At 29.0% G+C, this 23,793-nt stretch overlaps 2 protein-coding genes across 4 annotated transcripts in view; one reads left to right on the forward strand and one right to left on the reverse strand.

The window, feature by feature from the left end:
- Positions 1 to 4,761: 4,761 nt before the first annotated feature.
- LOC118645708 (cytochrome P450 4V2-like) overlaps positions 4,762 to 23,793 on the reverse strand; it is a 36,508-nt gene continuing 17,476 nt past the window's right edge. Inside the window, exons 4-5 of one of the 3 annotated variants that reach the window (XR_004963388.1) lie at positions 19,451 to 19,606; positions 4,762 to 5,061 (exon numbers count right to left, since the gene is read on the reverse strand). The gene's annotated coding sequence lies outside the window, so the exon portion shown is untranslated. Of the gene's footprint in view, positions 5,062 to 16,374; positions 16,959 to 19,182; positions 19,607 to 23,793 lie in introns of those variants that run through there. The other 2 variants (XR_004963389.1, XR_004963387.1) reach the window with 2 other exon arrangements.
- LOC118645706 (probable cytochrome P450 6a14) lies at positions 11,036 to 17,761 on the forward strand. The gene is made up of 5 exons (XM_036287382.1): positions 11,036 to 11,432; positions 14,593 to 14,930; positions 15,372 to 15,602; positions 15,761 to 16,012; positions 17,408 to 17,761. The coding sequence occupies exons 1-5, from the start codon at positions 11,080 to 11,082 to the stop codon at positions 17,569 to 17,571; spliced, it is 1,338 nt and encodes a 445-aa protein (XP_036143275.1). The 5' UTR covers positions 11,036 to 11,079; the 3' UTR covers positions 17,572 to 17,761.

Consider the following 23,793-nt stretch of genomic DNA (forward strand, 5'->3'; position numbering starts at 1 on the left):
AGAGTAAGTATCTCATTGATAGTAATAGCAGTCAGAAACTCTTAAATCATTCCTACGTTACAATGCAAAAATATTGAAACATGCAATATTACACATTCCACGTTTCAATATTTGTGCATCATAATTTAGGAATAATTGAGCGATAATTTGGATCTTTTTTGTGCAGAATTATATTTCTAAACGTTTTAAATATGTTAAGACTGAAATATTTTTCTCAATTATTGCACAATTTATTTCTAAATTTGATTTTGCAAATGTGTTGTTAAGATGATTCGCCATATCGCTATTATTATACCAACATATCATTTCAAAATTTAATTGCGTAAACATTTATTAATGTTTTATAATTAATATTTCTACATCTAGTTTCTCAATTATGCCCTTATAATGACGGATTATAAATCTTTTACAATTTTTTTGTCATACAATTTTATAAATCTTTTCCTATCGGGAGAGTAAATAGTACTAAAACTGAAAAAGACATTTGACGAAATAGAAAATGAAATAGAAAGTTTCAATGCAGTCTAGTACAGCAACACACAAAATAGATTTTATATAACAATGTCACTTGTAATTTTTTTTACTAGTCACAAATTTTTGTAAAAATACATCAATTATGCAATGTATGAATATTGTACGTTCAACGTGAAGTACATGTTTTTTTCTCCGTGCAAAATATGTTTTCTTTCCATATTGCCTGTTTTTAAGCCATATTATCTCTCCAACTTGCTCTCTTCTCTTTTAGTAACGCGTTATATTTCTCAGTGCATTCACTCACACACACACGCGCGCGCGCATGTAAACACAAACTTGGTTACTGTTACTTTCTCGCTGTCTCCTTTCAATCCAAGTTTGTTATTCCTAGATAGCACACAAATCTAAAAAATATTTTTGAAATGTCTTTTAAATGTGTTCTCTAGCATGTTGACTCTTTACTCAATCGGAAATAGTTCTCCATGTTTATTAATATCAAAAATTTGTAAAATTTTGTTTAAATTTTATGTGTTTGTTCCGATAAATGTTTTTACTGCAATTTCAATTAATAAGTTTTTCGAGTAGAAAAAGCTTATTGAATCAATTTTTTAAAACAATATTGGAGAAGATAAAATTATATTATATACACTGGTACACGCTAAAAATACTGAAAAATGTATTAATCTTTTATTACATTTTTTATTTACAAAACTTTTTGCTACTTATAAATGTTAAAATTTTGACGTAAATTTCGTATTGATAACTTTTGATTTTTGAAACAACATAGTTTTAAAATACTATATCTCATTGAATGTTTGTATTAAAATTTATTTAATGTAACAGTATAAGCCAGTCTGACAACAAACTTCTTGAAATTTTCCGAAGGAAAAGACGACGATATAATGACAATGTATGTCATAACCTAAATAGAAAACTGTCGGCAATGTGCCAACACATGCACGTGCATTCTGCACATTATTTGCAACAGTTGAGTCGACATGCAGAACGCGAGAGGGTTCCTAACTCTTTATTTAACTGTACATATTTTGAGTCATACAAAATTAAACAATGATATAGAATTTTGCTAATATAGTTATTTAAGCGTTCTGGTAATATGATCACTTTTGAAATTTCCATATCAAGAAAATTCCTCGATAAATCAATTGTCGCTGTAACTTATAATTTACCTTTGTGACATTATGACATGTATGCTTGTGACAAAAAAAAGTCTAACGTCGTTACGTTTAAATGCATATATTATGGAATATTTTATTTTCTTTTATAATTATGCAATGATACAAAATGCGAAAAATCTGGCCAGCAACCTTTTCATGACGTATCGGGTAATGTTAATACTGGTGATAACAGACGTAATAGATTAAAATGCATATGTAATTTTGATATGTCATAACTTCGCTAAAATAATTGTACAAACTTCAATTTTTTTAATTTGTAAAGAAAAGTTTATATTTTATGATAATTTTTATAAAGTTTACGAGATAAATTCATTGCATCCTGTGGAGCACGTCAAAGTATGAAAATTTTTGAACACAAAGCGTTTTTACTTTTGAAGAGATGCCAAAAAGAGAAAAGGAGAGGATCAAAATCCGACAAATGCTCTTTAAAGTAAAGACTTCAATCTTTAAAATAAAAAAAAACTTTCCAATACAATAAGTTTTAGCAAAGTTACGATTATTTAAATTTGAGTGTAATTTTGGTATAAATTTTTATTGCGTACATTTTGTTGCTCGGTATATACATTTAATTTTATATGTAAATAATTATTTAATTTTAATGCACACAAAAAATAGTTATTTAGACAATAACTACATGGGCGCAAAAAAAACAAGACAAAAATTTTGATCGAATTTTTAGGCAATCTTTAAAGTGATGCAACTTTGTAAAAATGCGATCTAGCATGAAAAATAATATCGTGTGCCGAAGGCTTAAGGTTAAAAATAATTTTTAACTTTATTAATTCTAAATTTTTAACTTTAATTAAATATTTTTGAAACACATAAACTTTAACTCGTTAATTTTTTCCTAAAGTTTTAAAAATTTATCTGTGTAAAAAAATTAATAAAAGAAAAAATACATTTTCAAATAATTGACAATATTTTTTGTCATTCTATATAAACTTAATTTAAAAATAAAATGTTGAATTTATTTTATGATTTAATCTAATTACAATTGTTTTAATAATCTAGTTTAAACAAATTATGACTTTCTAATTTAATATAAATATAAATAACGTTTTCCAAAATTAACTTTAAATTTAACTGGAATTAGTTTAACATTTTAACTAAATCAGTTTTTTGTTTATACAATTTTTAATTTAAGAAAATTAATTTTATAATACTATTAACTTTAACTTAATTTTGTTAAAAAAATATATTAACTTACCAACATTAATTTTGTGAAGTTATCGGAGTTGTAAAATTATCGAAGAAACAAAAGTTTTTTAATCTTTTTAATTCTTATGAAAATAAATAATAACTCATATAACAGCGAAGCGCGCGTTACTTAATTAAATAATTACTTAAACAATTTATTTAATTAACCATAAAATATATTCAATATTTTATTTGTAAATTAAATTCACATGGAATAACAAAGAAATATTGTCGTTTATGTGGAAATGTGTCTTTTTTAATAACTGTTTTTTTTAATAATTTTTTCTTTTACACAAATAAATTTTTTAAACTTTGGAAAACCGTTAACAAGTTAAAGTTTATGTGTTTCAAAAATATCTAGTTAAAGTTAAAAATTAAAATTTCAAATTAAAAGAGCTAAAAGTGTTATAATAATAAGTGTTATAAATAATTATTTTTTTAATAAGGCAACGTATTTGTTTCTTTATTTTTGTAGATAACACTTTTACCTATTTTAATTTTACCTATTCTTGTACAAAATAATTTTAATTTAAAATTTTAATTTTACCTTGTTTAAAAAATAATTATTTTTTAAATAAGGCAACGTATTTGTTTCTTTATTTTTGTAGACAATACTTTTAGCTTAATTGATCTAAAATTTTTATTTCACCTTGTTTAAAAAATAATTATTTTTTAAATAAGGTAAAATTAAAATTTAAAATTAAGAAAGTTAAAAGTATTATCTACAAAAATAAAGAAACGAATATGTTATATTCTTAAAAAACTCATTATGACCAGCTCACAAAGTGCTCATTTAGGTGGCGCATAAGATCACAATACGAGCACCTTAACATCTCTTTTGGAAAATTGAGAAACTCATAAAAATTTATGTAATTCATAAAAAGCTACTATAAGATGTCTCCTTGCTGTCTGGGAAGATATCTTGTATAGATCTTTTATTTAGATATCTTTGACATGTCTAAAATTTTTAAGATGTCTTTTAGATATCTATTAGAAATTCTATGAAGATATTTTGAACAAAATGTTTTCTTAGATATCTTTTAGATATCTTTTAGAAATGTCTTGAAGACATCTTGAATGAGATGTTTTTTTGATTTCTACAAGATATCGATGTTTACTGGGTGTAAAAGGATTTTCAATTCTGTAAATTCAATTCGAAACTAAATGGTTGAATAGAATGTCGGTAAAACAAACGACTTTAGGATTTCCTTCACAAATCAAACTTTCGCCTAGGGATTCTGAAAGTAGAGTCTTTACCCTTTAATTTGAAAATAAGTACATGTAATTTGGATTTTTCGCAAAGTTGCATCACTTTAAAGATGCCTAAAAATTCGGTCAAAACTTTTGTCTTGTTTTTTCTTGCGCCAGTGTATTTATTATTCTTTTCTTTACTTTTCTATACAACTAAGATGATCTTTTTTTAAAATGACATTCAATTTAACCGAAATTTATAATGATAAATTACAATACGATCTATGCATGTAAGGTGCATTTATAAAGTAACAATAAAAATAATAATACAATTTGTTATCATTAATGTAAAAATGTAATAACGTTACTGTTACAGACAAGAAAGTAATAGACGTTTTATTTTTAAAATTATGATAACGATGTTACATATAACGCAATAACATTTATTTTACAATTTTTTACAGATGTTATATATAATATGCAAAAGATATATATACAGCAGAAAATATTTTGTATTTATGTTAAAATTTGATTTCTGTAATTCTTTTTATATTAAATTTTTAACATATCTAAATATTAATTTAACATAATATTTTTCTATTTTTCTAATATTTTGTTAAATCTAAAAATTTCTTAAAAATTATTAAAATAATACAATTTATTATAATATAACAAATAACATAAAATAATGTTGTTTTAACACATAAATTTTAAAATTAATAAATAAAATATACATATTAACATATTGTTATGAGCGCGGTGTTCTCGCGCTTATTGTGAACGGCAGCTGTAGTCGGCTGTTGTGGAAATCAATATATCGATCGCCTCGATCAGCTGTGACAGATGAAGTTGGTTGCCATGTGAATGTTGTTCAAAGTCGTGTTGTTGTTGTTCTCGGCACGTCTCTGCGTTCGGACGTGTTTCAAGCTCGTTCTTGTAAACGTTTGGTTGATAAACCTTTCTTGAAACAGTGTCTTCTCTTTTTCGAGCGCGAGGGCGAGTGCTAAGCAGTGAAAGAGTGCAACAATATTATAAATGTCAATTGTATTGAAAAGTTGTTGCTTTATTCTGTTTCCAAATTGTGTCAAATTGTTATATTTTTATACTAATTTTTCACATAATATTTACATTACATTCTAATATATTTATCTTGTGTTAAATTAACATAGCAATTTAAGTAAATTGTCTGAAAGATATTAATTTTACGACATATATTAAATTTAATACAAATTTTTAAAAATGTATTATACAGTGGAACCCCGCGTTAGCGGACTGTTCGGGGCTCTGGTCCGCTAACGCGGGGTTATCTCCTATTGCTTGGTTTCACTCCCACTCCGTGAAATTCAGGGACGTAACGGTATTGCCATGTAACCAGTTAATGTTTACGCTTAAGACTAAATGTATTCGATCATAAAATTGCAAGCAGAGCGTCTCAGATTAAGTCAATCGTATCTATAGCCGTCCGAAAAACTCACATCTCGTACCTCTAAATTATATTCCCGAATATTTTATATTCCCTACACTTCTAATTTATTATTATTTTCTAACATATAATTTATAAATAAAATATTATCAAATTAGAAATCCAGCTTTGATTGCGGTGTTCCTTTTTTATGTGATTACATTTAAACAATTTATTTTAAATTAGTGTTGGCTATTTTATTTACATGTGCGTGAATTTTTCAAATAAAAATTTATATAAAAATATATTTTTATTTATATTACACGAATAATATTTTAAAACAATTTTTTGAGACAATTTTTAATGACCATGTAGACAAAATAATAAATTCTTAAATTTAAAAAAATATTAGCCATTTCTTAGTCTTAAATGAATTAATTACACATTAAAATCTTGCACAAATCTTTAAGAATACGTCGTAACTGCTTACATACTACGTGACTGCATTGCTATCCTCACACACGCTACTCATGTGGACCGAGTGCATATGGAGGGGATAGTTTCCGCTAACGCGGAGTACGCTAACGCGGGGTTCCAGTGTATCTGATTTTCCTTACATTTTGAGATCTACTGCGTATCGTGTTTACATAATGGCGATGTTGCTATTTTATGTATGCCACGTGTTGCATTAAATGCGGCACAAAAAATTGATAAATAAATTCTTCAAGCAATAATAATTAAAACTCTCGGTAATCGACTTAGCTGACAGTTTTATTAAGAATGTCACTGACATTCATTTAAAGTTCCTAGTAAAATTGTCAATTAAATCAACTATTAAGAGTTTTTATTACTATTGCTGTTCATTGCTAGTAGTAATAAGGATTTGGTTTTAAATCGTATCTGGCTCATTAATTCCGTGTTAAACGTTTGACTATCTGAAAAATAGGATAGAATAAAGTATATATTTATATTATATAGGCTTTTTTTACATTAAGTGTAATTATATACATCGTTATTAGATATCTTCAATATCTGCACCTTTGGTAATATCGACAATGATTTGTTTCTATAGAAGTTTGAAAGACAAAACTTCTGAAAGATATATACATACATTATAACGTATATAAAAAAGTATATTTTACGAAAAATAAACTGAGCAAAGACATCTTTTGATAATAATAGTAGATAATGTAAACAAAACTATATACTTATACATTTAATTAATAATAATTCTTTATACTAATCCATAATCAAAATAAGGAGAACAAAAACAATCTAATGAGTGTTGCCATTTCTATCAAACAAAGCTTATGTAACAAAGTGGAATCATCGTTCTACATAGACATAAACAGATGATTCTGTTCTTTTCCTCTATCATCATGACTTGTCATATTCCAAACGTTTCGCAATTAATAATGGAAATTAATGACTTATTACATAAATATAACAACAAATAATATTTTTCACTATCTTTAAATATAAAACTTCGTAAATGCACACAGTAAGTTCTTTTCACAGCATGCTTTAATCATAAATTAATTTTTGAATTTCTTTCTTACATTTATAGTTTACATTACAGACGAGTTATGCATATACTATTTCTAACTTAACACATACATAATTTCCTATTTATAAGAATTTCGGAAATTTGTTACCTTATAAACTTGGTTATCTTGAAGATGATTTTATTTTTACTACGTATTGTTTGTATTTGTTTAAAAATTAACTTTTTAATACCCTTTATGTTTAATTATATGTTTATTTATAGCAGCCTTTTAAATTCAAAATAACACTGGAATTAAACGAAACATTAATAGTTAGTCTGATATAACAGTATTGTGTATATTTACTATAAATGTGTAATATATACAAATTCTCAAAAAGAGGCTCTTGTATGTCGAATCATATTATTATATCAATTAGAAATCTCAAATTAGAAAAAGAGAATAAAATTAAATTAGTAAGGTTTGCGATTTCGTTACGTAACAAAATAGAACTATCGGTAGATAATAAACTTGTTTTTTCTTGTAGTTACATATTTTTCCAGTACTTAAAATGTAAAATATTCACAAATGCGTACGTAGTTAATTTTCATGGTGGCATGCTTACATCATGCAAAATATAAAATCATCTCGAAAATCAGTTTTCTTATAAATGAATTTCTGGAAATCTTATACAAATAGTGAATTGCAAATGTATAAAATACGTTATGTATAAAATACGTTGTATAAATAGTGTTGTAAACTACAGAAGGAAAGAAGAAATTTAATAATTAATCCTTTGACTGTATCTATAAATCCAACACATGTAAGCCAAAGTAATATTGGCTCGTAACTTTAAAAACCGACAAGTTTAGAGGTTTGTTTCCTATTTTAAAGAGAGTAGGCAATGGAGGGGATTAGTCGCAGAATTGTCATCAAGCATCAGACTATAACTAGATGCTGAGAAGACAAAAACTTGCATAGACGCGTAAGACTAATACTTATTGGAGACGTTCTTTTCTGTAAGTACAAAAATTGCGAATTATTTATGAAAAACGTTTCTTTATGATTAGAACAATGTCTTCTTAAAAAATTTTGAGAAAATAGTATTTCTTTCTTTAATTATTATTAAAAATAACAGTTTGCATGGCAGAACAAGTTTATTAATTTTTTAAAATTTTATTAACGTATTTTATACATTTGTAAAAATTTTTTAAATATTAAATACATTCAAGTCAACATATTATTTTATGTTTTAATTCCGATTTATTAATGCTTTTCTTCTCTATGAATACTTTCTAAAAAGTGTCTATTTTGATTCTTTTAAATGATTTAACTTCCTTGCAGATATATTCAGCAACAAATATTATTCTTAAATATTGAATTTTATAGTAAAAAACATAAAAGAACTTCTTGTATAAAATAAAATTATATATTTTTCAAGAAAATTAATTTTCTTTTTATCCGTATTTAAAGTTTATAAAAAAAAAAGAAATATTTAATGAACAATTTTTTTACAAAATACTATGACATTGTTAACTCTATAACGTTGACTGATATTTTGTGAATTTTTCCTAAAATTCTTTTCTTTATTTTAAAATAAAAAAAAGTGTCCGATGTGACAGAATCATAGATACAGTTCAAACAGCAAAATAAATATATGACAGGCCGGAAGATGGAAGATGCCGGGGCAAAGGGGAAGAGTACCTAGGGAAAACGACGAGCGGCGAGGATAAGAGGAAAGACGAGGGACGATGCGGAAGGAAGAGGAAAGGGGAAAGGGAGAAGGAGTGGTGGGTGGAGGGGAGTAAAAGAGGGGAGAGGGAAGGGGGGTCGCAAAGAGAGAGGGGGGGGGGGAGAGGGATAACGGGTGGGGCCTCAACGTGGAAAGTGGAACAGCGCGAGGAAAGGAGAAAAGGGAAAGGGAGAAACAAAGGAGGTGGAAGTGAAGTGAAGAAAGAGGAAGTAGGTGAAAGGGAAGGAAATAAGGAAAACGAAGAGCGAGAGGGACAGGGGGAGAAGGTGGGTGAAGGGGGGGGGAAGGGAGGAATAGGCTAAGGAAAAGGGATTCTAAGGAAACAGCAAAATATCTCGCAACCTCCAAAAACGAGAGAGGATCAGCGACAGAGAGATGAGACGCGTTAAGATGTGCAGTAGTGATGTCAGAGTATGAGGCTCTAGCGAGAGCAGTTGTGCTTAGGATAGGAGCAGCGTAGAGAGTAGTTAGCAAGAGAGAGCGTGGAACGTAAGCCAGTAGTCGAAAGGAGAGGACGTCAGAGGTAGACGATGGCCAGTAGTTAGAGAGTAGAGGAGGTAGGAGAGAGAGAGATTAGAGAGACAGCAGAGGTGACGGGTTCGGTACGAATTGACGCGCAAGCAGAGTGAGTATGCGGTAGAACGAGCAGCAGCTGATTTGATAGCCGGTTCCCGTAGGTAGAGGGTCGGTAAGCGCTTAAGTTATGCAGAAAGGGAGAGCATGATAGGACGAGCAAGCATGAGACTGAGAGAGAGGGCAGGAAGTATAATTTATAGTTTCAACGTAGACAGGCTTCTGAGAGATGGGAGGGAGTAAGTAGTAAGAGATAGGGCTTGAGGATGATGTGATTGTAGAGAGAGATGTTGTCTTTGAGTTAGAGTGAAGATAGAAGAAGAGAGAGAGAGAGAGACGGAGAGAGAGGAGTGAGAGAGAGGAGAGATAGGAGGAGAGAGTAGAAGGGTAGGGCGAGATGAGAGGGGCGAGAGAGAGAGGAAGCTCTAGCTGAGGAGTAGTCGTAGAGAGAGGAGCGAGATCCAGAGAGAGAGAGCAAATCGAGACGCGAGATGAGCTAGATGAAGAGAGAGAGGAGACGAAGAGAGAGTCGATTAAGCGAGAGGAGTGTTCCGAGGTAGGAGAGAGATGGATAGTCGAGAGAGAGGTGAGAGCGGGGTAGCTTCGACGCGAAGAGACGTAGGAGTGAGAGGAGAGCAAGAAGTATGTTGAGAGAGAGAGAGAGAGAGAAGAGAGGAGGAGAGATGAGAGTGAAGAGAGAGAGAGATTGAGAGTGAGAGAGTAGAGAGTAGAGAGGAGAGAGAGACGAGAGAGAGGAGAGAGAGAGAGATGAGAGAGAGGAGATGATGCGCAGAGCGAGAGAGAGAGAGAGTCGAGACGAGAGAGAGAGAGAGATGAGGAGAGGAGCGCAGAGAAGATGAGAGGAGCGAGAGAGAGAGAGAGAGAGAGAGAGAGAGAGAGAGACGAGAGCGAGAGAGCGAGAGAAGCGAGAGATAGACGAGCGAGAGAGAGAGAGAGAGAGCGCCAGAGATGACAGAAGACGAGGAGATGAGAGAGCATAGAGCGATGAGGAATGGAGCGATAGAGTAGAGAGAGAGAGTTGAGAAGGAGAGTAGAGAGTGGAGAGCAGAGAGAGCGAGAAGAGAGAGAGAGAGAGAGAGAGAGAGAGAGAGAGAGAGAGAAGAGAGAGAGAGAGAGAAGAGAGAGAGCGAGAGAGGAGAGAGCTAGAGCGAGAGACGGGAGTGAGCGAGAGCGAGAGAGAGATGAGAGAAGAGAGAGCAGAGAGAGAGAGAGAGAGAAGGAGGAGAGAGCGGCGAGCTAGAGAGAGAGAGAGAGAGAGGAGAAGAGAGAAGGAGCGAGAGAGGAGGAGAGAGAGAGAGGCTAGAGATGCAGAGCGAGCGCTCTATCTCTCGATATCTCTACTCGCTCTATCTCGCGCTCTCTCTCTCTATCCGCTCTCGCTCCTCTCCCTCTCTCTTCTCTCTTCTCTTCTCTCTCTCTCTCTCTCTCTACTCTCTCTCTCTCTATCTCTCTCTCTCTCTCTCTCTCTCTCCTCTCTCTCTCTCCCTCTCTCTCTCTCTCCTCTCTTCTCTCTCTCTCTCTCTCTCTCTGTCTCTCTCTCTGTCTGTCTTGTCTCTCTGTTGTGTGTGTGTGTGTGTGTGTGTTGTGTGTGTGTGTGTGTGTGTGTGTGTGTGTGTGTGTGCGCGCGCGCGCGCGCGCCGCGCGCGCGGTGCTGTATATACTATATTTATTGCTTTATATTATAGTTATTATGCTGTTTATGTACATAATATAGTGTTGTTTTAAATATAAGAGATCGCAGAATAAAATAAAATAAAAATTTCATCAACAGGCGTATATTTCAAAAATATGTACCTGAAATATAAAGATCATCGTGCTATTGGAATGTATACACTTTTTAAACCAAATTTGCTAATCGCTGATCTCGATCTTATTCGGACGGTACTGACAAAGGAATTTAAGAGTTTTCATGACCGTGGAATGTTTTGCAACGAAAAAATTGACCCATTAACCGGCAATTTGTTCCTTATGCCTGGAAAAAGATGGAGAAATATGCGCGTCAAAATGACACCTACATTTACTTCAGGAAAAATGAAGCAAATGTTTTTTGTCCTGAAGGAATGTAGCGAAGAACTCACAAAGCATTTGGAAAGAATCGCTCAAATAAAAGAGCCTATCGAAGTAAAAGATACATTTGCAAGGTAAATTATTTGTAAAAAAGTCGTTTTAAAGTGTTTTGAAGGAATAAGAACATCCTTATAAGATAAACATGATACAACAACATTGAAAAAGGAAGTAGAATAAACAGCGTACTCTTTTTTAATACAGATTTCCATCAATTTATAGAAAGAATCTTTCCATAGAAAAAAAGTTGTTTTTTTATTAGATAGCTATAAATATACGGTTTTCTTTGAAACATTTTGTATCTAAATATAAAAAATATAAAGAATATTTGCAATAAAAGTATATAAGTGCAAAAAAATAATGAAATTTTCTAATGGATTAATTTATTTTAGTTAATCCAAAACATTAACCACACTCGTATGTGTAGAGCAATTAATTTCATAGAAAAAATTAACAGATATATCAAATTATTTAGTTTATAATACTTATTACTTATTAATTGATTGCAACTGTTTGGTTTAGAATCTTTAGAAATTTTATTTCAATTTTTGTTCAAAAATATATTAATAATTCAGTTTATATTAGTATTATAACAGCTAAAAAAACTAACAAGGAAATCTCGCAGACACAAAAATTCAGATTTTGTCAAAACTTGTAATAAATGTATGAAGAGAATAAATATATAAATGTATAAAGAGAATAAATACACGAAATTATAAATTTTTAGTAGCGGCCCAAAAACGGTTTAAAGGAGTGAAACCAATTTTCAAACTTTTTGACTTTTTTCGGAATATTTCATAAACCAAACTCTCATAAACTAAATATTAAAAAATGTACTAGGCGACAGTGCGTTTTGTAATAATAGTATTTATATTTAAAAGTGTTATTTGTTTACAAAAAACAATTATTTTTAAAAATTTACCGCTTTCGTACTTTTTATATGTCTAATATAAAATAATATTACTATAAAGTTAAGGTATTTTATTCAATATGTATTCACATGTTCCATGTATTCATAACTAGTTTATACAAATCGTAAAACTATTTAACAGAAAATAATAACTTTACAGAGTTCACGAGTGTATGCACGTAAACGTTGCACATAAATGTTGGTGGAATATTCGTGATTCGGAAAAAGATAATTAACATATTATAAGAACATTTACAACATTTATTTTTATTATTATCCTCCGATTTATCAAAAGCTATTTTTATTATTTGGCAAAATAATTTAAAATGACTTTTGTTCTATAATTAATTCTTAGAATTACTGTTTTGTACTGAAAATATGCGTATCATTCATATATTATCTTTTCATAATAGCATACTAATAAAAACATTGTACGTAACACATATATTAACATAAAACGTAATATCAGAATACAAATTATATTGCACTCTACATAATTATTCATACAGTTGCCACAAATTGTAGTGCAATAGATTTGTTATATAAAAAATATAAAAACTAAATTTTTTAATACATTTAAAAAAATATTTAACTAATGGGATAAATCTCCTTTTTCTCATTAAAAAAATGTTTATTTTACATTAAAAAAATTTTTTTTATTATTTAATAAATAGTATTTAACGTTTAAACAAATTCTTTTTTAAATAGATATACTTACTCCAGATGTCATTTTTTATAAATTTTGAGTATTCATAATATGCCATATTGTTTCGATAAGTGCAATAAACATATTGTCTTAATCTCCACTTTCTTTATATTCCGATGTTTCAATTTGTATCTCTTAAAAGTTTCATTTATATGCTTTTAACACCCTCATTATATAGACTTACTGTTTCTTTACACTTGATTTACGCTCCATAATTAGTAAAGCTTCCTAACCAGGAGTCAAATATTATTTAAAATAATATTTTAAACTTTTTAAATGTAAAATAATTATTACATAAACATTAAATAAATGTTACGTAAATACTATCTTAAACAATTTATTAAAATGTTAAGTTAATATTATGAAAACATCAATTAAATATTATATAAATATTTGTCCTACATCATTATTTTAAATGATTAATTATTGTAACATAAATATTAAATTAATATTAAATAAATTTTTTTTTTAATATTGTTTTAAATGATTTTTTTATGTAAAATAAATATTACATAAATATTAAATAAATACTACTTAAATAATTTTCTTAAAGCATTATTTTTAATAAAAAGTTAATAATTAATTTATAAATATTAAGTAAACGTTAAAAAAAACGTTTTATAAATATTTTTTTAATTTATTATTTAAAATAAATAATTAATATAAAACAAATGTTTAACAAATATTAAATAAATATTACTTGTACAATAAATGCTAATAATGTAAAAATAAATAAAAATAAATATTTAAAAGACGTTTAAAAAATATTGTGTGCTCATTGGGTATTTAGAAAAGAATATTTTTATTGTAACACTTTTATATAAGACATTTTTTATATTTTATTTAATTTACAAAATATTTCGAAAAAGTCGAAAAGCTTTCTATCTCTTTGAATGATTTTATCTCTTTAAACCGTTTTTAGACCACTAATAAAAAATTATGAATTTATGTATTTACTCTTCTTTTCTGTGCTTATGCCAAGTTGCACTAAAATCTAAATTCCCGGGTTTGCGAGATTTTTTCGTAAGTAGATTTTTTCATAAAATGTATTAATTTTATCCATACATCATTATTTAAACTCTCAAATGTATTACATAAAAATATTTTTCACATGTATTACGTGAAAATGATCTCTCTTTACTATGTAAAATTGTAGATATTTTAAATACATTAAATTTAGCGTTAAACAAATTATTTACTTAGTTTTCTTCAGATTTTTCTACTGTTTACTATTGTATTGTACATTTTCAAGTCATATTTTAAATGTATGTGTACGTAAATAATATTCAATTAATAATCTATACATATCTCAAAATTTTAGTACATAATACTTAAATCTTCTTTATCAGAAAAATTTTTTTATTGTATAACACAAAAATAATATTTTGATAGCTTTTTAATAACTCTCTTAAAAAATTTTTAATATTTTACTGTCATCATTTTTAAATCTTTTCAATCTTACTTGATGCCTGATACGTTAATATTTCAATATTTCAATTTTAGTTACCCTAATATTTTTTTATGCATAAAGTTTATTTCTGTACAAATTGTTAATATTGATATTTTGTAAATTCTACAAATTTGCTTAAATTTATTAATAATTTATTAATTTTACCTATAGGTATACAACAAACGTAATCATGTCAGCAGCTTTTGGTATCAAATCTAATTGCATGGAGGAACCGAATAACGAATATCGAGTCCAAGGAAACAAAATTTTCGATGCAAATTCACTTAAGCTTGCCTGTACTATATTTGCACCGCAAATTATGGATTTCTTTTCTATTCCTTTCACGGCATCATCTATCACGAAATTTTATATGAATATGTTTCGAGAGACTGTGGAATATAGGAAAACTCATAATATCGTCAGACACGATTTTGTCAATTTGCTCATACAACTGATGGAGAGGGGTTATGTTGATCCTGAAGATGACAATAAAACTACCAACGAATCATGTTAATATACACAATTAATGCTTATTCTTATATTAATATTATACATTAATATTAATAGCTTTACATAATAACGTGTAGATATATTATCTCATATTTATAGCTCAAATAATAAAAACTTTTTTTAATCCTTACTCAATACACTTCAGTAGAATTTCATAATCGGTACCCCGGGGTCTGTTGGGACCCCAAAAAGGCTTGCCTTGCAAAAAGGATATTAATATTAGTAATTTGAAAAGATTACACGTTATCTTTTAAATATTTTACTTTAAAACAAAATAGTTGTTTTAATTAAAATTTAATTTTAAGTAAATAAAAAAATTTTCATGGCTTTAATAAATTTTCGATAGTTATTTGAAAGTGAATTTTATTTGGGATCAGAGTACATGGGTTAAATCTCTTCTATATGATGTAATGACTAACTTTTATTTTGTTTACCCACAGCAAACGTAAATAAACTTACGATGACAGAAGCTACCGCACAAAGTTTTGCCTTCTTCGCAGCTGGCTTTGAAACCTCCGCAACGACGATGACATTCACCATGTACGAATTATCACAACATCAAGATATTCAGGATAAACTTCGGAAAGAAATCGATGAAATGTTAGCAAAACATGATGATCTGACTTACGACGTTGTGAACAATATGACATACCTTCACAAAGTAATAAGTGGCAAGTATACTATTATTATATTTTTATCTTTCTATTTAGGCAACTTTCAACAATGGAGAAACAGTTTGTTATCTCTTTATTTCTATATACAATTTAATATAAATTACGTGTATTATGGTATTATGTTTTTGCCTTTATCTTTTTTTAACATGTTTTAGAGACTCTAAGGAAATATCCACCTCTTCCCATTTTGAATCGCATCTGCACCAAAGAAATAGACCTACCAACAACAAATATTTGCGTGCCAAAAGGAACATTAATAACTATACCGCTACTTGGATTGCATCGAGATCCATCGATATATCCAAACCCAGATAAATTTGATCCTGAACGCTTCAACGCAGACGAGATACAAAAAAGGCATCCTTACGCTTATATGCCATTCGGGGAAGGGCCACGAAACTGCATTGGTGAGAATATGAATTAATCCGTTAATAAATAACTAAAAGTGTCGAAGTAAAATTACATAAATCTGCGATTTCTTATAACGATTGGTACTTTGCCTTATATTTAAGTTAAACTTTTGAGTACGTATACATAGACATTAATCCAGGTAGCAAGGTGTCATATAATTGACAGCATTTTTTGGTCATTTTTATGACGAAGTAAACATCATAAGATGACGTCCAAATGTCGTAAAACTGACGTACATTTGTCTCATCTTAATGACGTCATATATTGACGTCAAAAATATATAATTATTTTTGTATTATTGACGTCATTTTCAAGAAGCTAGTGTCGTACATTTGATGGCATTTTATTGTTATTTTTATGACAAAACATAGATTTTTAGATTACATCTACGGCTGTGTTTCAAAATTGCTGTCAGTACTAAACGTCTATAGCATACGTAACGTTAACTATAGATTTTTAGTACGCAGAGAGAAAAGTTTCTTTGGATATAATAAATTTTTTTTAAGTCAAACAAATTTGATTATTGGTACACGCCAATGAAACTGATGTTTCAACTAACAAATACAATTGTTTGGACTTTTAAACAAAGTAATTGTTTCTTTTAAATAAAATATTTTTGAAAGAATTTAATTTTTGTTGATTTAAATTATAATGTTATTAAACAATAAAACAATATTTGAGCACATATTTTTCTTCCTAAGAGACAGAAACTCGTGACCAAACACGTGATTACCACTATGGTGTAAAGATACAAGGTGAATCATTGATGCCATGCCATTAATGTACGTCACGTATAAGTGAGCCAATAAAAAAAGGCCCAGAATACAAACGCGAAATTGAAATTTGAATTAATTGCGTATTATTTGCATATACTTACAGGTCTTAAGTGTTTTTTATGTGACTTGTGACTTTGCTTACGAGACTATCGCACACAAGAACACTCTGAAATATATACATATATATAGACGCTTAATCTCTCGCTACATACATCTTATACAATAACACAGCTATATTTTTTATAAAATCACTTGCAGTATGTTTTTAATGTTGCTTGTAGTTTTGATTTTATTTAACGCAGACTATCGCACAGGAACACTCTGATTATCGCATAAAAATCTGAGGCACAAATTGAAACATTGGAACATAAAAAAAGTGGAGATTAAAACAATATAATTATTGCTTTTTTCTCCTTTTTTCACAAAAATATTTATAAAAATATTTAATTATTAATTTGACTTTTGTATTACATAATGTTAATATTACACAATGTCTTTATATATTTATTAAAAGATCAGTATGTTTTTTAAATTATTATTAAAGAAACTTTAAAAAACTATTTATCTAAATATTTTTCAAACATCATATCATTAATATTATTAATTAACTTTCAGGTTCCCGATTTGGATACTTGCAAACAAAAGTTGGACTTGTGAGTCTTTTGTCGAAATACAAGTTCAAGCTTCATTCTCGGACTCCGGTCCCGCTTACTTACAGTGAAAGATCTGTTATTCTTGCAGCAAAAAGTGGTGTACATCTTATTATTGAGCCACGATAAAATTATTTCTTTCTTGTGTAAAAACATTTTTTATTGACACATTCTGACCTCAGGAGAATCTGAGACATTTGTATTAAAAATTAAGAATTAATAACAGAACAGATCTGATTGATTTCTTTTGTTACTAACTTTACTCGTTTTATTTCTTGTTAATATCAAATGTTAATATTAAATTATATTTTACTGTTAATTGTAATTGTATTAATTATAATAATAATATATATTAAAACCCTATACATTTATCTTTTTTTGATTGAAATTTAAGAAGTTCCGATATAAATTATTAAAATAATTTTCAAATTTCATTTTTATTACGAGTTCTAAATAATTTAGATCTGTTCACATCTAACCATATCTATAGAAATTTAATGTCAATAAAATATAATCATGGGCATGATCCGATCTGGGCAGATATGGATAGATCCGAGTCGTCAAAAATTAAATTTAATGTCGGATGATTTGTATACCTACATAAAACACATCCAAATAACACGCATGTCTAAAAAAATATCGAAAAACCGTCTTAAAAGCACATTTTTGAAACATTACTAAAGTGTTTGATTACTTTTAGTTTCAGAGGTATTTTTTTTTAACATTTGAAACAATAAGCTATAATTTAGCCAGCAATATGACGTTTATACTAGAATAAAGTCATTCTTTTATTAACTTACAATAAAAATAATAAATACTTTGCGGTATTGTCGATAATGTCGGGTATCAGTGTTTGTTGGTTTACTTGGTTTCTTTTCGAAATAACTACGTACTTCGATATTATGAATTAAATATTTTTGTGAAAAAAAATTTGTTAATACATTTTTATTATAAAAGTAGAGCTAACGTTGGTTACAGTTACTTCGAATAATAGTTGTAATAAACGTGACAAAACAATTTTTTTGTGAAATATTTGACCAATATTTTTAAATTAGTATTTTATTACTTTGAAGATCTAAAACATTTTTTATTAGAATAAAAAAGGTTTTATATTTTTTTCTATATTAATCATAATAATAAAATAAACATTTTTAATTATAATTCATATCTTTTACAATAATATTTATGTCAACAAACGTTAATTGTACATGCCAATAATATTACGTTTGCAAGATTTTTTTATTTCTTAAAGATCTCTCATTGACTTTACTTTTCATGCTGCAAATTTTACTTATTACTCAAAATAATGAACTTTTTGGAACTAAACCCCTGTAAAAATTACCTTGCTAGTCGCCATAATACTTGCTAGCGCCATTGAAGCTTTCATTATTAATTTTTCTTCTGGATATGAGATCTATCTAGATATTTTGAAAAAGTTCTTGGAGAATCTTAATATAATAAAATAAGGTAAAAAACAGAATAATGGGGTACCATATAGATTGCTCTATTCCCAACAGTTTCCATACTACTTTTATTTAATTCTATTTGATAGCTTGTATCTGTGACAAGTAAATTTCGATTTAAAATCTTTAAGTACATATTTTAAAGACGTTAACTTTTTTAAAAATTTGTAAAGAAAGAATATTGAATTTTTTCTACTTTCCAACAGAGTAAACTTCCTTCTAAAAACATTTTTTAATTTGTATTCTTTCGGTTGTCTTTTTATTGTTTTTTTTTTTATTATTTAGCCAAATCGCCCGCGATTAATCAGTCTATCTTTACTTATGCAAATTTAATTTTACGTTCTTTTTTAACAATATTAGGTATTCGACGGTCAAAAATTTTTAAAAACGTAATATAAAACATATATAAAAACATTTAAATATATATATATTATATTATAAAACAATAAATTATAAACTTTCAATACTGTCAATAAAATAACTTTGAAGATACATATATTCATTTAGACGAAATGTTGCATAATTAATAAAGTGAACGAACTTACCTTAAGTAAAGTTTAATTATAATTATAATTATGTTGTCTTGTCCGGATGGAATATTCTCTCCTCCTCTTCTCATTAATCAGATTTGTTTGCTTTAAAAGAATGAAAATACGAGCCGCCGCTCACATAGCCGAAGAAGACGATATTCCTTCAAATTTCTGTTTAAACATTAAGAAAAAACAATGCAGAATACGAGAACTGTGGAGAATTGTCGCCAGATATCTAAAAACTATCCAGCACGACAATTAAAATTAAATTTCGTGCTGATTTCAGTATCTTAAAATTGTGTACACAAGTTAGAACGTTAGAACTCTGTTTAAACATTAAGAAAAAACAATGCAGAATACGAGAACTGTGGAGAATTGTTGCCAGATATCTAAAAACTATCCAGCACGACAATTAAAATTAAATTTCGTGCTGATTTCAGTATCTTAAAATTGTGTACACAAGTTAGAACGTTAGAACTCTGTTTAAACATTAAGAAAAAACAATGCAGAATACGAGAACTGTGGAAAATTGTCGTCTGATATCTAAAAACTATCCAGCACGACAATTAAAATTAATTTTCGTGCTGATTTCAGTATCTTAAAATTGTGTACACAAGTTAGAACGTTAGAACTCTATTTAAACTTTAAGAAAAAACAATGCAGAATACGAGAACTGTCGAGAATTGTCGCCAGATATCTAAAAACAATCCAGCACGACAATGAAAATTAATTTTCGGGCTGATTTCAGCTTTTTAAAATTGTGTACACAAGTTAAAACGATAAAACTCTGATTAAAAATTAAGAAAAAACAATGCAGAATACGAGAACTGTGGAGAATTGTCGCCAGATATCTAAAAACTATCCAGCACGACAATTAAAATTAATTTTTGTGCTGATTTCAGTTTCTTAAAATTGTGTACACAAGTTAGAACGTTAGAACTCTGTTTAGATATTAAGAAAAAACAATGCAGAATACGAGAACTGTGGAGAATTGTCGCCAGATATGTAAAAACTATCCAGCACGACAATTAAAATTAATTTTCGTGCTGATTTCAGCCTTTTAAAATTGTGTACACAAGTTAAAACGATAGAACTCTGATTAAAAATTAAGAAAAAACAATGCAGAATACGAGAACTGTGGAGAATTGTCGCCAGATATCTAAAAACTATGCAGCACGACAATTAAAATTAATTTTCGTGCTGATTTCAGTTTCTTAAAATTGTGTACACAAGTTAGAACGTTAGAACTCTGTTTAAACATTAAGAAAAAACAATGCAGAATACGAGAACTGTCGAGAATTGTCGCCAGATATCTAAAAACTATCCAGCACGACAATTAAAATTAATTTTCGTGCTGATTTCAACTTCTTAAAATTGTGTACACAAGTTAGAACGTTAGAACTCTGTTTAAACATTAAGAAAAAACAATGCAGAATACGAGAACTGTCGAGAATTGTCGCCAGATATCTAAAAACTATCCAGCACGACAATTAAAATTAATTTTCGTGCTGATTTCAACTTCTTAAAATTGTGTACACAAGTTAGAACGTTAGAACTCTGTTTAAACTTTAAGAAAAAACAATGCAGGATACGAGAACTGTCGAGAATTGTCGCCAGATATCTAAAAACCATCCAGCACGACAATGAAAATTAATTTTCGGGCTGATTTCAGCCTTTTAAAATTGTGTACACAAGTTAAAACGATAGAACTCTGATTAAAAATTAAGAAAAAACAATGCAGAATACGAGAACTGTCGAGAATTGTCGCCAGATACGTAAAAACTATCCAGCACGACAATTAAAATTAATTTTCGGGCTGATTTCAGCTTCTTAAAATTGTGTACACAAGTTTAAACGTTAGAACTCTGTTTAAATATTATAGAAAAATACACCAGAGTACGAGAACTGTCGAGAATTGTCGCCAGATATCTAAAAACCATCCAGCAAGACAATGAAAATTAATTTTCGTGCTGATTTTAGCATTTTAAAATTATGTACACAAGTTTAAACGTTAGAACTCTGTTTGAATATTATAGAAAAATACACTAGAAGACGAGAACTGTCGAGAATTGTCGCCAGATACGTAAAAACTATCCAGCACGACAATTAAAATTAATTTTCGGGCTGATTTCAGCTTCTTAAAATTGTGTACACAAGTTAGAACGTTAGAACTCTGTTTAAACATTAAGAAAAAACAATGCAGAATAAGAGAACTGCCGAGAATTGTCGCCAGATACGTAAAAACTATCCAGCACGACAATTAAAATTAATTTGAGTGCTGATTTTAGCCTTTTAAAATTGTGTACACAAGTTTAAACGTTAGAACTCTGTTTAAATATTATAGAAAAATACACCAGAATACGAGAACTGTGGAGAATTGTCGCCAGATATGTAAAAACTATCCAGCACGACAATTAAAATTAATTTGAGTGCTGATTTTAGCCTTTTAAAATTGTGTACACAAGTTAGAACGTTAGAACTCTGTTTAAACATTAAGAAAAAACAATGCAGAATACGAGAACTGTGGAGAATTGTCGCCAGATATGTAAAAACTATCCAGCACGACAATTAAAATTAATTTTCGTGCTGATTTCAGCCTTTTAAAATTGTGTACACAAGTTAAAACGATAGAACTCTGATTAAAAATTAAGAAAAAACAATGCAGAATACGAGAACTGTGGAGAATTGTCGCCAGATATCTAAAAACTATGCAGCACGACAATTAAAATTAATTTTCGTGCTGATTTCAGTTTCTTAAAATTGTGTACACAAGTTAGAACGTTAGAACTCTGTTTAAACATTAAGAAAAAACAATGCAGAATACGAGAACTGTCGAGAATTGTCGCCAGATATCTAAAAACTATCCAGCACGACAATTAAAATTAATTTTCGTGCTGATTTCAACTTCTTAAAATTGTGTACACAAGTTAGAACGTTAGAACTCTGTTTAAACATTAAGAAAAAACAATGCAGAATACGAGAACTGTCGAGAATTGTCGCCAGATATCTAAAAACTATCCAGCACGACAATTAAAATTAATTTTCGTGCTGATTTCAACTTCTTAAAATTGTGTACACAAGTTAGAACGTTAGAACTCTGTTTAAACTTTAAGAAAAAACAATGCAGGATACGAGAACTGTCGAGAATTGTCGCCAGATATCTAAAAACCATCCAGCACGACAATGAAAATTAATTTTCGGGCTGATTTCAGCCTTTTAAAATTGTGTACACAAGTTAAAACGATAGAACTCTGATTAAAAATTAAGAAAAAACAATGCAGAATACGAGAACTGTCGAGAATTGTCGCCAGATACGTAAAAACTATCCAGCACGACAATTAAAATTAATTTTCGGGCTGATTTCAGCTTCTTAAAATTGTGTACACAAGTTTAAACGTTAGAACTCTGTTTAAATATTATAGAAAAATACACCAGAGTACGAGAACTGTCGAGAATTGTCGCCAGATATCTAAAAACCATCCAGCAAGACAATGAAAATTAATTTTCGTGCTGATTTTAGCATTTTAAAATTATGTACACAAGTTTAAACGTTAGAACTCTGTTTAAATATTATAGAAAAATACACCAGAGTACGAGAACTGTCGAGAATTGTCGCCAGATATCTAAAAACCATCCAGCACGACAATTAAAATTAATTTTCGGGCTGATTTCAGCTTCTTAAAATTGTGTACACAAGTTAGAACGTTAGAACTCTGTTTAAACATTAAGAAAAAACAATGCAGAATACGAGAACTGTCGAGAATTGTTGCCAGATATCTAAAAACCATCCAGCACGACAATGAAAATTAATTTTCGTGCTGATTTTAGCATTTTAAAATTATGTACACAAGTTTAAACGTTAGAACTCTGTTTAAATATTATAGAAAAATACACCAGAATACGAGAACTGTCGAGAATTGTCGACAGATATCTAAAAACTATCCAGCACGACAATTAAAATTAATTTTCGTGCTGATTTCAGCTTCTTAAAATTGTGTACACAAGTTAGAACGTTAGAACTCTGTTTAAACATTAAGAAAAAACAATGCAGAATACGAGAACTGTGGAGAATTGTCGCCAGATATGTAAAAACTATCCAGCACGACAATTAAAATTAATTTTCGTGCTGATTTCAGCCTTTTAAAATTGTGTACACAAGTTAAAACGATAGAACTCTGATTAAAAATTAAGAAAAAACAATGCAGAATACGAGAACTGTGGAGAATTGTCGCCAGATATCTAAAAACTATGCAGCACGACAATTAAAATTAATTTTCGTGCTGATTTCAGTTTCTTAAAATTGTGTACACAAGTTAGAACGTTAGAACTCTGTTTAAACATTAAGAAAAAACAATGCA

The sequence above is a fragment of the Monomorium pharaonis genome, chromosome 5 (genome assembly GCF_013373865.1).
Source record: "Monomorium pharaonis isolate MP-MQ-018 chromosome 5, ASM1337386v2, whole genome shotgun sequence".
In the NCBI taxonomy this organism is placed as follows: Eukaryota; Metazoa; Arthropoda; class Insecta; order Hymenoptera; family Formicidae; genus Monomorium; species Monomorium pharaonis.